Raw genomic sequence first — 15,339 nt, 5'->3', positions numbered from 1 at the left:
GGATTTCAGAGAGAGAAATCAGTCAGGCAGTGTTCAGGTAATTGATTTATGGGATATTTCCTCCACCTTAGATATTAATGTCCCATTTCATCTCAACACTTAGAATATTTGGTTGGGATAATAATTCAGGCATCTTTTTTCTCCTACTAAATTCACAAAGGAAATCTCTAGAATAGTTCTGTGGAGCCAGCTGGACCTCTGACACATCTAGGACAAATTATGATGAGCAAAACAAAGTGGATAGTTAATGCAGGGGATGAATTTGAAGTAACTCACTTGTATGCTTGGGTTCAAATTCTATTAAAATAATTTATTAAAATTTTTAATGTGTAGTTTTTAAAGGGTAGTCTAAATTTGAGAGCATTAAAAAAAATTAAAAACCCAACACCCCCGTTGAGCTTCCTTAAACAGGAAATGAGATGCTGAAATGATTTGTTTTTCTAATATAAGAACGGTACTTGACTTCCTCATAGACTTTAAAAAAAACCTAATAGGTTCACAAATTATGTTGAGTTGGACATCTCTACTTCTATGTCCCCCATAACAATAATTACTAACATTTATGTAGTGCAGGTTTGCAAAGTACTTTACATATATTATCTCCTTTTACCCTCACAACAACCCTAGGAAGGAGGTCTATTATAATCCCCATTTCACATGTGAGCAAACTGAGGCAGACAAAGATTAAGTAATGTCCCTGAGGTCATGCAGTTAGTAAGTATTGGAGGCAAGATTTGAACTCAAGTCTCCCTGCTTCCAAGCCAAGTGCCCTCTTCATTGTACCACGTACCATCAGGAAAGTCAGGGTGGCAGAGTTGCAAGTCCTTGCAAGTACGAGCAGGATTGTGCTGAGTGCCTAAGGGATGCTTCATCTGCTCAATTTCCAGTTTCAAAGAGTTGAGTGAGCCAAAGATCTCTTCCATACCATCAGCATAGTCCATGTAGTTCTCCCCATTCCCATCATCAAGCAACTGGCTGGCATCAATGTTCCTTCGGGTCCTAGAAGCCTGAATTGGCAATGGCTGAATGACTTCACCTGGAGGACCCTGTGATATGAAAGCGGCAAAGGCAAAGTGAGCAAACCCTACTGAGATAGAAACAGCTTAAGTACATAAGCACAGTAGGAAGGATGCCTGTGTGGAGTATAAGGGCAGTGGATTCTTCCCTTGTAATGTCTCATTCTTCCCTTTCTTTACTACAACTCTACCCTAGCCTAGGCTCTAAGCACCTCATACCTGCTGTGTTAGACTGTCAGATGTCCTATCTCCAGGTTCTCCATCCCTATTTTAATTCATACTATACAATGAATCTTGTATTTAATTCAACAAACATCTACTAAGGGTAGTGCATTATACTAGACCATGAGGGAGAAAGAAAGCTTACAGTCCAGTAGGGTTCCCTATATGTGCAATCTCCTACGCGAAGACTTTTCTGATCCTCCCAGTTGTTAGCTCTCCTTCCACCTTTTCCTCAGTTCATCATGCATATATTTATCTGTATGCATGTTGTACTATAAGAAGAATTTAGACTCCTTGAGGATATGGGCTGGGTTTTTTGTTTGTCTTTTTTCCCCCAAATCTTTGCATTCCCAGAAACTACAATGCCTTGTATACAGTAAGGGATTAATATAGACTTGTCAGACTGGATAAACACACATGATACAAAATCTCCTTTAAGTGCCTCTTTTTATCATATCACTTTGTTGTTGTTACTGTTTTATTGATGGCTCTCTAGAATAAATCTAAGCCTGCCATTCGAATCCTCCAAAACATGGTTCCATCCTAGGAGCAGAGATTTAGAGATGGAAGGGACTTCCTATATATTCATTTTGATATCCTTGCATGACCCTCAACTCTAGTCTAGTCTATTTCCTACTCATCCCCCACAAGAATGTCCATGTCTTGCTTCTGATTTTGTTCTTTGTTCACATGTTCTCTCGATCTAGAACGTCCTCTCCAGTCCTTCCTCAAATCTAACATCTTTATTCTATTCAAGGTTCTGCTCACGTCCCCCCTCCTCTAATTCCTCCAGCCTGAAATACTCTTAAATTTATTTCCCTCCTCTGAATTTCTATAGTAATTTTACACTTGATTACATGCTGCCTTGTATGACTAATTGTTTTATGTATGTGTCTAGTCTCCCCAGCTGGGCTGTGAACAAGTGGAGAACAAGGACTACGTAATCTACATTTTTATATCACCCACAACGGCACATCGGTACACACCTGGAGAATGCCTAATCTATACTTCTGAATCCTAGAAGCAATTAATTTTCTAGGTGTTTACATACATATGTATAAAACCAAGATTGGGAAAAGGATTCAAAGAATACCTTCTTTAACTCAGGAGGAAATTTTCCAACATTTCACTTGCTATGCTACTTCTTAGGCATAAAGGTCAACTCCTACCAAAAGATTCAATCTTATCCAGTTTCCTCCCTTGATTTGGGATCTCCTAGGGGGTAAAATGCTGTGACTATAGTGTTACTGTGAGTGACTGAGAGTTCCAACATGGACCTTTAAATCTTCAAAGTCTACTTACGGGTGGACCAGGAGGTCCAGGGTGGCCGGCTTCTCCTTTGGGACCTGTTGGACCCTGGAGGAAAAAAGAAGAGTAAATACCTGTGTAACAACTGGAGAGTATTAGCAACTACGAAATAAAATACAGTTTTTCACATGATTATCTCTAGTCTTCTCAGTAATTGAAGATTTAAAGGAAGATTTCAGAGAACACCTTCAAAGACAAAAGCTAAGAATGGACACAGGTAAGGCCCATAAAAATAAACAAACAAAAGAAAGAGGGATGGAAAGAGAGACTACAGACTTGTTCAACACATCTCTGATGCCAGAATGAGCATCCTGTATGATCATGCCCTTGGATTTTGAGAAAACAAAATTTAGGGAAAATTAGCAAGTATTTCTTCACACAGCTAAGAATAACATATGAAGCTCAGAGTTAACTAGGTTGGAAATATTTGTTCATAAAGGGTTTGGGTGAAATAATGAGAGATCCACAATGTTTTTAGGAAAATTTGGGGATAATAGGGATATATATGTCCCTACCTGCAAGCAGGCTGAGTGTGGCAGTACACCCCACCCATGCTTTATGCCAACTTAAAGTGTCTGCCCAGAACCACAGACTTCAAGAAATGGAAAGGATCTCAGGAGCCATTTAGACCACCCATACACAAAAAGAGTCCTCATTATAACATGTCTGACAAATGTTTGTCCTGCCAGCCCTTGAAGACTTCTAAGGAAGGGGAACCCACCACCTCTTGAGGCAAGCTCATTCCACTTTTGGACAGCCCTGATGGTTCGGAAGCTTTTCTTGATATCCAGTCCATTTTGCCATTTAGACCCACTGCTCCAGGTTCTGCCTTCTGGAGCCAGACAGCAGAAGTCCAGTCCCTCACCTACACAACAGCCTTTTGAATACTTGAAGACAGTTATCACATCCCAGCTGAATCTTGTCTTCTCTAAGCTAAACATGCCCAAATCTTTTAACAAACGCTTATGTGACATATCCCCAAGGCATTTCTCCTACCCTGGGCAACTTTCTTTGGACACTCTCCTCCAAGGCTAAAGTCAAAGAGGGCAACCATACCCTTTCATCAAAGAGACAGAGCATTGGGTTAGAGATGAATCATTTTATCTGCCCAAGTTGAAGCCAATTAATTGCATTATTGAATTTTCATTCTCTTTCTTTCTTCCTTCCTGCCTTCTTTCCTTGTGGGGAATGTCTAGTGAGGAGACTCCTTCTGCCAACATGAATCAAAATCTATTCTGCAACTTCAACAGTTGCCTGAAGTGTTGGGTGAGGGATGAAGCAATTTAACCAATATGTGTCAAGAGGCAAGACTCAGCACCAGCACTTCCTGACTCCAAGGCCAGACAGGATGGAAGAGATGGGAGATTCAAGAATTCCCTACAGGCCTTCTCCTCCCTTTCCTCAAAACTTCCTCTATCTGAGAACTAAGAAATTAGAGATTAGAAGTAGTTAAAATAGGAACTGCTCAATCTAAACAGAGAGGCAGAATGTTTTTCCCCTAAACTTCTAAGGAAATGCAATTGATCCCGAGTGTTTAAAACCCAAGGACTGGGCACCATATAAAAAGGATGTGGACAAGCTGGAGACAATTCAAAATGAGTGATAAGCATGGTGATGAACCTAGAGACTAAGCCAAAGAAAAAAAGTTGAAAGAATTAAGGATTTTTAGCCTGCAGAAGAGTATACTTAGGAAGGAGCATAGGGGATGTTCAGGGAGGTCTAGCACTTCAGGTATGAGGGCTTGCTGAGACCTTTTCAGGGCTTCTCATCTACCTTTGTTGTCCACCTTCACCCAACTCTTACCTGTGGCTCCAAAAAGCTGTAGCATGTGTATCAGTCACACCCCAGTAAACCATCTCAGCAGATAGGCTAAACCAGGTTGAGGATAATGGGTAGGTCTCAAGCTCGTTGGTGAATTAGGAGACTGTCTACCCCAAGCATGTGAATACTTTCCCCAGTGTAATGAATGGATGAGAAAAATGGATGAGAGCCATAAAGGCTGCTGAAGCAGATGCTACGGAACACTTAGATCTTTATCAGGCATCAAAAATACCAGGGTCATTCACGGAATCTTGGGCCAATGTCAGTTACCTTGACTTCTGTCTTATCACTGGACTTCAACAACTTGGGAAGAGAAAGTAAGGCTGACAGCTGCACTACTCTGCCTCACATCCAATTCACACGTAAGTCAAGATATCACCTCTGATGTCATTGATCCTCTTCCAAAATAAAAAGGAGGCACAAGATAGTGATCTTTAAGTATTTGACAGGCTATCACATGGAGATAGGATTAGACTTGTTTCTCTTTGGTCTCAGACAGAAGTAGGAGAGAGGGGTCTTCATTAAGCAGAGACCACTTGTCAGACATATTATGGTGGGGATTCTTAGATAAATGATATTCTAAGTGGAAGCTTCCTTTCAGCTTTAAGATTCTGAGCCATCACACCCATGGATTTTGGTAAATAAAACACTTACTGAAGAACCTTTAGCACCTTTGGGACCAGGAGGGCCCTGGAGATAAAAAAAAAAACCAAATAGGAAGTTAGGGGTAGAGCAGTAACTTTTTAGTTTATAACTGTCACTTTTATGTCACCTGCATTTCTCTGGAGTAGAAAGTGAGGCTGATGATTTTGCACAGTCCTCCCTTAGTCAGATCAAAGTCAATTGCAAGTCATGTCATCGTCTCCCTGATGTCATGGTCCTCTTCAAGAATGAAAGACAAACTACACACATACACACACACACACACACACACATCTGCATTTACAAAATATCCCTTCCTCCTATACCCACACCCTTCCTTATGACAGAGAATGAAAGGAGTAGGGGAAAGTAGTTCAGCAAAACTGACACAATAGTCAAATAGTATATGTGATCCAATATAAGTTCTTAAAGGTAATCAAATTCAATAACTTATTTTTCCCTTATACTTTTAATTTTCACTTCTCATTGGTTCCTGTATTTTATTTGAGTCATTTAAAAATGATTATTGAATGAATGTGTAATTTGTGAAGGACGAAGAAGGAGAGGACAAGGTCAAGCCTACCCAAATGTAGGACGGAGAGGTGAAATGAAGATGCCAAAAGTATATCCTCTATCCACTCTCCCATAGCAACTAAAATGCTCACCATTGAAACCAGTAACAAGTAATGGGACAGGGGGAGGTTGTCTCCAGAAGGCCCCTGAAAATGCACACAGGCTGCTTCTAAGTGTCCTCTGGTGCACTATCACATGGATGAAGTCAGAACTTGTTGGTTGCCAGAAACAACATTAGGGTGCTGCTGGTCAGGCAAGGGGTAGGCATAGTACTAGGAAGGACAGCATGTAAGGAGGAGCTTCATCCTTTTTACAGTTTTGCCAAGGATTGACCTATGAAGCAGGCATCATAAAGGTTGCAAGAGTACAGGGGGTAACTACAATGCCTACTGATGTATGTAAATAGGAGTCCCCAATGCCCACCAGCCTTACTTCACTCAGCGAAATAGGATCCTGTCTGCCTCCTTATCTCTCATACTTCAAACCTTGCTTTCAAAGAAATTCTAACCAACTCAGCAGCCACCCCAATCTCTCTCACCAGCTCACAGGTACCATTTCTGTTTACACCACTCAACCAGTCCATGGAAGGCAAAGTCCATTGATGTCTCCCATTTCCCCTCCTCATTCCATCCCTCACCCTATCCCTGAACATCTCTGAAACTCTAGAAGCAAACTGAGCAGAATCTCAGCTAATTCATCCTTCCAGATACTCACTGGTAAACCGGGAGGTCCAGGGGGACCCAGGGGACCAGAAGGACCAGTTATACCCTAAAAAGAAAAAGAAGATAAAGGGATATTAAAATGCAGTCTCTTCAGGCAGGCAACACACATGGAAATAGGGTTCTATTGTGCTTACCTCTCCACCATCATTTTAAAGGCTACTAACCATCATTTTCCCTAGTGTGCTGCTGACTGACTTATTCTTTAGATTGTATCCCAACCTGACTGGATTATTGTGAGCTCCCACAAGATAATGCGTGTGCAGCACCTGGCAAATGCTAAAGTGTTATATAAATGCCAATGATTAGCACTCTTCTTATTACGACTATTGAGTGGCCAATTCTCAAATTAGTCTTCCAAAAGACACTCTCATTTGCTGGAAGACGTGCGTGCCTCTGCTTTACAGGGTGCCATTTGTCATCCTCAGAACACTTTATCCACATCTTGGCACTGGGGCAGTAAAATAGGGAAATGTAAAAATCACTTTTACACTGAAGGCTGCCTTTTAGTTGGAAGAGAGGCAGCAGTATGACATTCATATCATAGTGGATATAGAGCCACCAGTGTTAAAGCCAGGAGGATCTGGGTTCAAGTTTTACCTCTGTCCACTCTGCTTGTGTTACTCTAGATGAGTTACTTAACCTCTCAGTGATCTAGGAAACTTTCTAAGACTATAAATTGCAGAAAAGGCATCAATCTGCATTGGTAAAGGGAATTCCTTTGTCTAAAAGTTCCCTACACTAATGAAACCACAGGTCTTGTCCCTATCTCTATCCCTTTTACTTGGAAAGAGGTATAGTCTGAAAGTCAGGACAGTTGAGTTCTATTCCCAGTCCTTTACTTTACAGGGATCTCAGTTTATTTCTCTGTAAAATGGGGAGTTTGGGATGGATGATGGTGATGCTGTTGTTAATAATGACGAATGATGATGATGATGATAAGTGATAATAATCTCACCATCACACACTGGCAGAGAATTTGATGGTTTAGGAAGAGCTCTCCCATGTATTTCCTATTCAGTGATGTCTCCCAGCTCTAAGTCTCCGTAATTCTACAGTTTTAGCTTGTCTGGTTATCTTGAGCCCTGATCACCTACCTGTTCTCCTTTAGGACCTGATGAACCCTGAGGTCCAGGAAGACCTCGGTCTCCTTTTTCACCCTGTTCTCCAGGAGGTCCAATAAGACCAATCAAACCTGGATGACCCTGCAATAAAAGAGAGATGAATTTTTCAGGGGACTAAAAAACATGCCTTCAAGAAGCACAGGGGAGTTACATCTAGAATAATAAGATGTGAAGCATGTTTAGTCATAGAGGAAGGAGGCACATGGACTTGAGGACTGCCTAAGAGGTCTAAGAACTTGGGGGAGATCCACTTTAATCAGGAAAGTCATTTGGTGAATTCTAGGTACACTTCGATTTCTTCTATTCCCTTGACCTTGAATGGAATACTTTCTGAGCTCCTTTCTACTTAACCAAATTGTGTCCATCCTTCAGGGTTTACCTTGAGTTCTACTTTGTCCATGAAGCCTTCCCTGACTACTCTAGCCCACAATTCTTTTTCCTGCTCTGAATTCATTCTGCACCTATAGTGAGGAGCCAACAGTTGAGCATACATTGCTTCGCAATCTGTTTAATGTATCAATGCCTTGTATCCTATCCAGCCTGTACCACCTTTGTGGGAACAGAGACTAATGCTATTTTATGGCTCAAAATTGTCAAAGATTTCATCACTGGTGATAGAAGAGCTAGACTGGTGATCAAACAACAGGTCCATTATGTTGGAACCAGACTTGAAGCCTTTCCAGCTTGGCATTAAGACCCACCAGTGAAATACAGTTAGTCTTACACAACATGACTATTATGGAAATCTTTTGCAAAACTACACATATATAGCCTATATTGAATTGCTTGACTTCTCAGTGGGGATGGGTGGGGAGGGAGGAAGGGAGAGAAGTTGGAACTCAAAGTATAAGAAACAAATGTTGAGAATCATTTTTGCATACAACTGGGAAATATGAAATACAGGTAATGGGGTATAGAAATCTATCTTGCCCTACAAGAAAAAAGAGAAGATGGGAATAAGGGAAATGTGAGATGTGATAAAAGGGAGGGTATACTGAAGGAAGGGAATAATCAGAATGCAAAGCATTATGGGGTGGGGGGAGGGGAGAGATGGGGAGAAAATTTGGAACTTAAAATTTTGTGGAAATGAATGTCGAAAACTAAAAATAAATAAATGTTAAAAAAAAAAAGACCCACCAGTGCTTGAACTCTGCTTAGTATCACCTTTAAGAGCTCATGGTCCCTACCTACCACAATAAGTCATCAGAGTAGGACTTTGTGGAAATCATTCTCAGCACTCATAAAATTTTATAATAACTAGTACTCCTACCTTTTCTGATGCCTCATCATGACACAGAGGTAGCCCTGTGTTCTTAGAGGCTGTGTCTGCTTCTAGCCCAGCCACTACAGCTATCATCCAGGAGTGTAACCCTGGAGGAAAAAGAATCCATCATCTCCAACTCCACCAAGTGCCATTGTAGTGGCATTCTTGGTAAGCTCAAGAGTCTTGGGGACAACCATGGACCTTGCTTCCAGTTGGCCCCACCTCCATTGACCAGGCAATTTGTATTGAGATGAAACTTGTCAACTGTCTCTGCTTCTAAGCTACTGAAGATCCAGAAAAGAAAGCTCTCAAATGCAAAGTTCATCAAATGATCCAACATCAGAAATTGATTCAATTTTATTAATAGAAATGACACTCAAGAAAATGTTAAAGGAGCATAGGACCTCTCTATCTGACTTGTACCTGAGACCACCCTATGCATTGTCTCTCTTAATTAGATGTTGAGTTCCTTGAGAGAAGGAATTGCCTAACATTTTTTATCTCCAGTGCTTAGCAAAATGCTTTGAACATAGGAAACACTCAGGAAATTTTTTTTCATCTTTTTATTCATGTCTGTGGAAAGACATTGAGCACAGCCCTGCCAATAAATTCCATCTCTGTTGTCTGAGCACCAGCCTAAGTTCAGAGACATTCATCTCCAGGGTGGCCACAGGGTAAGGATTTAGCCACAGTAGCTCTTGTGGACCATCTGTTACTGAATCTCAGTGGGACTTGTGGAGGCAGGTAGGTAGGACAATGGATAAAGTGATGGACCCTGACTTAGGAAAACCTGAGTTTAAATCTGGCTTAAGACACCAACTAGATGTATGACCTTAGGCAAATCACTTAGCTTATGTCTTCCCCAGTTTCCTCATATGTAAAAAAGAGGATAATAATAGTTCCTAACTCCCAAGGTTATAAGTATAAATGAGATAATATTTGTAAAGTGCTAGCTAGCATCATATATGTCTGTGGAGTCAAGGTGGTCTTATGTCTATGGTAATCCACACCAATGAAGAACTTTGAAGTTCTATAGTCTAATGATACCTGGCATTAGCTGAGCACCTCGTAACATACATAATAAAAATTCACTGCTGATTGATTCTGAAACCTGCTTCCTTCCCAGCCAGGAGCAGGCAATAGAAGAAAAAGATGGTGCCATTTAAAAGAGGAGCTCAGAAATTAGGTTTATTTGCCATACCTTTTCACCCTTGGGACCTGAATCTCCCTTCAGACCCGGAAGGCCTGGGGGGCCCTGAAAGAGAAAAGTAGAATAATCATATTTTAACGCTGATGAACATTGGTTTATCTGATTTAGAGCTTCCCATAGCAAATAAAGCCACAGGTGTTTCTCACCAAGTTTGTATATTATGAAATGCTTAAGGTAATGGATGGCACTTACCATGGGACCAGGAGGACCATCTGGACCAGGCGATCCTGGTAGACCTTGTTCTCCCTGAAAAATATATGTCTTCTGTATAAGGATCAAGTACAACAGCCCCTCCAATCATGATCTATGCTTCTCCCCTCATTCTCCAAGACCCACACACTCCTTCCACGTTTGTTTTGCTAAAAAGTATGATTTGACGTCCCCACAGAAATCTTTCATTCCAGCTTGCTTGGAATGAGAATTGGCCACCAGTGCTCAAGCTAAGCTACTCTCTGATCCAAAAGACATTTACCACAGGGCCTGGAATCCCTCGAAGGCCATCTGGACCAGGTTTGCCTGGTGCACCTTGGGGACCAATTGGACCAGTCTTTCCAGGTGGACCCTCTAAGCCAGCTTCACCCTATGGGGAAAATAGAAGAGAGAAAATGTTCTCTGAAAGGCAGTTCAGATGCCCATACTATCCCCTAATGCATGCAAAAGTCTTAAAGATTTTCCTATTTGATAGGATCATAGTTTTAAAGCTGAAAGGGAATGTCTAGTTTCCCCTTACCCCTCTTATCTTACAGAACAAGAAACAGAGACCCAAGAAGTTAAGTGACTTGATCCAGGTCACACACATCCAGACATCTCCAGGCTGCCCCCAAATATTTGTGTGTTCAGATCTTTTCAAACTTAGGGCTCTGACCCCTCAGAATTAGGTTCCTAGAGTTTCCCATAGAGCCCTTAGGGCAATGGCAATGGGAGACGAACATATGCAGCTTGGCAGACAGACACTTAAACATAAACACATGCTATAAGGAACCACCCCTAGGCAAGACAAAAAAGCATTAACATTCTTCTGGCATGTGTTAACTATCTCTAAGGCTTGAATAAAATGCAACTTCCTTTGAAGTCAATGCCCAAAGCTTTGCTGTTTCTATTGAACAACTGCATTAAGAAGTTAAATGTTGATTTTTTTTCCTTTCATCACCTCTGCACCCCCAACCCTCCAAACAGCTCCCTCTTGGGTATTAGACAGAAAAGTCTGGGCAACATGCAAGTTACCTTGGCTCCCTTCTCTCCTTGTCTTCCTTCAGGGCCAGCTGGTCCGGGAGGACCCTAACAAAAACAGAGAATAGAAATGAGGCCATGCGCTCCCTTCTCTCTGGCCACCTCCTCCACTCAGGCTTTCTGCCCACACCAGAGACACTATCTTGGAGAAACTCGCACTCTGGGGTCCTGCTATTCTGAATCATGGAACAGTATCTCAAGAAAGTTCCCACAATGCTTTGATTTAGCACTACCTCCTCTCCAATTGCCTTGCCACTGAAGCTTCTCTCCAGTTGTGGAGATGTGACCAAGTTAACTCTGCCACTGTTCCTTAACAGGTATGCCAATCTGCTACTCTAGGGCCCCCTCGCTACACCGGGGATTTTTCTGACCAATAAGCCCCTTCATGACCACTACTCCCTTATGTGTATTATTTCCCCCATTTAGACATAAGTTTTTTCTGAGGGCAGAGATTGGTTTCTTTTGCCTTTATTTGTATCTTCAGTATTTAACATGGTGCTTAGCAGATGGAAAGTGCTAAATAAAGGCTTTTTACATTCTTTCATTCGCCAGGTGAACACAGGACAAGATCAATGATGGATAAGATAGAGAATAATGGGTTGGGGATGGTAGGGAGGGTGGGTGCACAATCACCCCAGATTTGCATAGGCTGTTACTCAGAATAGTTATTATTACTTTAATGTCCCCTCCCGCACACACCAAAATCACAAAGAAAAATAGTAAGGAGACAGGATTGTTGCCGTGTCTGTGATCTGACCTCATTTTTCTAGTTCCCTTGTAAGTAGCCTGGTTTAGGAAGGGTGGGCATATGACTACATTATTCATTGTGAAAATGTCTTTAATTTTTTTTTTTGTTTGCACAAAATTCTAAAAGGGGAAATGGAAATATAACCCCATTGGGGTATCTGATCTATTCTTCAATTACAGATAGAACTTGACCTATCACCCAAAGAGTCTGGCATCAGCTTGATGTGAGGATAATGTCATTCTATCCAGCAATAAACAAATTAATCAGTGAGCATTATGTGCCTATCCTATGCCTACCATTGTTCTATGATAACATGGAAGTTGAATGGAAAGTGCACCATGGACAGGAGCCCTCTCCCCACCAAAGTCCTGGTTATGTTACTTGGATTCCTAGCAAAGGACACTGCAAATAGGTGACTCCTTCACATAGAAAACCAAAAGCACAAGATTTTCTTCAAAGCCATTTACCCTTTTGCCTGGAGGTCCAGATGGCCCTGGTTCACCAGTAGGGCCCGGGGATCCCTGGATTTAGAGAAAGAAAATGGGAAAAACTGGAATCAAGGCTTCCTGATTAACATGAACCAAAGGGACAGATTCTAACCACCTTACAGGGGAGCAGAATTAATCCTTTGAGGCTCAGTTCTGATCTCTCCCCAGCTAGCCTGAAACTGTATCTCTATTCTCCCCTAGCACATGATAGCACAGATGCCTGGAAATCTGGAATCATATTAAGAGGAGCCTCCATTAATCTAGCCCAAGGAATTCTCTGGTACAGGTTACACAGTCTAATTAATGTCCTGGCTATGGCTGCATGATCACTACCTACTTCCATTCAGCAACTCTGCTGCACTGTGAAATGGGAGTAATCAAATCCCAAGATTCTGGACATAAGCTTCCCACCCTCAGGGCATGTCCTTTCACAACAACCAATTGCTCCATTTGTTGGAAGGAGGGGGGTGGGCTGTGGTTGGGTGGAGCTAGTAGTCATCTCTGAGTGGAATACTAAGCAATGGTCTCTGCTGGAAGCAGGGCCACATTTAATCATAAACTCAGCATCTAATTTAGTATGAGAAATCCTGTGGTTATAGATGCACAGATGGCAGGCGCTGGAGGGGTCCCAGAGGTGCCATCTGGTTCAGATCCTCTAGGCTCTAGACAGAAATGGACCAAAACCCTTCGAAGCAAATGATTTCTCCCCATGAGCAAAGCAAGGTGAGAATGCCAAGTAAGAATGATAGGATTATTTGCTGCCAGCAAACTTGGAATATGATTCCTAGTGGGTCTAGACTCCAGAGCACTGAAAATAACTTACAGTTTGACCAGGTTCACCATCATCTCCTTTATCACCTGGTGGACCATCTTGACCCTATGGAAGAAAGAAAAATGAGCTCATTCTAGCCTCCTTAATTTCTTACAGAGACCCTAAAATCAGTTGGCCTTCCAAAGCATTCCACTCATCAGCAGGCACCATGAAGCCCAAAAGTATCCTCATTTCCCTTTAAAAAAAATAAAATCTGTATTGACTCCAGGCAATTTGTTTTCTCTGAAGAGTTGTTTAGAAACAGGAAATGTATTTTTTCTTTTTTTTTTTACAGCCATCAAAATGTTGAAGCCTGTCAGGAGAGAACAGTGCAGCAAAGTGGAACTCTGTAGCTTAGGGGAAAAAAAAGCTCCTAGATGAAAGGGGATGAGGAAAAGGGCAGCTCAAAGCTTTTGCTCAGACCACAGTGACCACGCCCAGTTGATACTTACTGCAGGACCAGGTTCTCCAGGGGGACCAGGATCACCAGGGAAACCAACAGGGCCCTCAAAAGAGAAAAACATCTCCAGGTTATTATCTATTATCCATGTAGCTGAGAACATCACACCACCTCAACCGTCACATCAACTTTATCTTGTTCTCTTAGCTGACTGTTGCCACAACGTGTCTTCATCATCACACTATATGAATCTATCTCCTAATATAACATATAGGAATATATCTCCAGTAGAAACAAGGAAACCAAAGACATAAATTTATCAAGTGCATTTTTATGCATAAATTAATCTTTCTTATAAAGTATCTTGAAAGGTATCATGGGCAGAGGTGGGGAACCTGCAGCCTTAAAGCCACATAATTTGTTCTTTACAGTTCAGATTCATTCAAAGGGCTATACTTAGGGCCACATATAGCCTCAAGGCCACAAGCTTCCCACTCCTGACAGAGAATGAAATCTAGTCTTGAAGCCAGGAAGATCTGGTTTGGAGGCCTTGTGCTGACGCCTATTGGCTACATGATCCTGAGTAGGTCACCTAACTTCTCAGTGGTCTTGGCAATTTATACAAGAGGACAAGTTTCAAAGAAACTCCTGACCTGTGTTTGTAGAGTTTCCTTATTGAGGAATTCTCTATAGTGATGAAATAATGGGACAGTCCCTAACTTTGCAAATTAAAGCTTTTCTACCTAGTCTATACCAGGCCTATTTTTCTAATAGGACTTTTCAGAAAGCCCTCCAGCTTTTTATCAGCATTTTCCAGTTCTAACCACTTAACATGTTATTTCTTCAACTAGTGTTTCAACAATGGGGAATTACGGTTGTCCTTCAGACATTTCTGTTATGTCTGACTCTTCTTCATGACCCCATTTGGGGTTTTCTTGGCCTAGATACTGGAGTGGTTTGCCATTTCCTTCTCTAGCTCCTTGATGAGGAAACTGAGGCAAAAAGGGTAAAGTGACTTGTCCAGGGTCACACACTAGCAAGTGTCTGAAGCTGGATTTGAACTCAGGATGACATCTTCCTGATTCCAGGCCCAGCGCTCTGTCTATTGTGCCACCTTGTTGCCCTTAACAATGGGGAATACTTGTGTTGATACAGCACCTGATTATTATGAGAATAAGAAAACAGATATTCTTACCCCCATTTGACAGAAGAGGAAAGAAGATTCAGAGAGGTTAAGTGACTTGGCTAATGTCACACAGCTAGTGGATGTCAGAACTGGGACTGAAACTCAGATCTTTTGACTCAGAGTGCCTCTTGAGTCATATGAAGGAACATTGGAGGGGTGATGTAAAGAGTGGATCAATGAAGTGTCTGCTGACTCTCAGGCACTGTACTTGTCACCAACAATACTGTCAAAAAGCCTGCTACACTACAGTGTACAGGAATTAGGGATTTGACACTCAGGGGATTATAATTACATTTAGAGAATGACACTTCTGACATTTGCTCAGATGTGGTTCTCAGAAGCCTCTGCCTTTTCATTTGGCATCATGCAGATAGATACTCACAGGGCTTCCTTTTGGTCCATCATCACCAGGAGGGCCTTTGGGCCCAGGAGGTCCTGCAGCACCAGAGGGACCAGATTCACCCTTTTCTCCTCTTTCTCCTTTGGGTCCCTAGAGACAAAAAGGCAATTCTTTATGAACTGACAAAAACATCCTTGTGGTTTTTATGTAATCGCCATTGGTCACCATTTTTCTTTG

The 15,339-nt window shown here is 41.8% G+C and overlaps 1 protein-coding gene across 2 annotated transcripts in view; it reads right to left on the bottom strand.

The window, feature by feature from the left end:
* Positions 1 to 15,339, bottom strand: part of COL5A1 (collagen type V alpha 1 chain) — a 296,840-nt gene that overhangs the window by 23,178 nt on the left and 258,323 nt on the right. For both annotated transcript variants that reach the window (XM_072632909.1, XM_072632910.1), the window contains exons 50-62: positions 15,145 to 15,252; positions 13,629 to 13,682; positions 13,189 to 13,242; positions 12,345 to 12,398; positions 11,124 to 11,177; positions 10,372 to 10,479; positions 10,092 to 10,145; positions 9,891 to 9,944; positions 7,399 to 7,506; positions 6,297 to 6,350; positions 5,022 to 5,057; positions 2,541 to 2,594; positions 791 to 1,046 (exon numbers count right to left, since the gene is read on the bottom strand). In XM_072632909.1, the coding sequence (XP_072489010.1) occupies positions 791 to 1,046; positions 2,541 to 2,594; positions 5,022 to 5,057; positions 6,297 to 6,350; positions 7,399 to 7,506; positions 9,891 to 9,944; positions 10,092 to 10,145; positions 10,372 to 10,479; positions 11,124 to 11,177; positions 12,345 to 12,398; positions 13,189 to 13,242; positions 13,629 to 13,682; positions 15,145 to 15,252 (1,048 nt within the window). The remainder of the gene's footprint in view (positions 1 to 790; positions 1,047 to 2,540; positions 2,595 to 5,021; positions 5,058 to 6,296; positions 6,351 to 7,398; positions 7,507 to 9,890; positions 9,945 to 10,091; positions 10,146 to 10,371; positions 10,480 to 11,123; positions 11,178 to 12,344; positions 12,399 to 13,188; positions 13,243 to 13,628; positions 13,683 to 15,144; positions 15,253 to 15,339) is intronic.

The sequence above is a fragment of the Notamacropus eugenii genome, chromosome 1 (genome assembly GCF_028372415.1).
Source record: "Notamacropus eugenii isolate mMacEug1 chromosome 1, mMacEug1.pri_v2, whole genome shotgun sequence".
NCBI classification, from domain to species: Eukaryota; Metazoa; Chordata; class Mammalia; order Diprotodontia; family Macropodidae; genus Notamacropus; species Notamacropus eugenii.
This window is presented reverse-complemented; position numbering and strand designations above follow the sequence as displayed.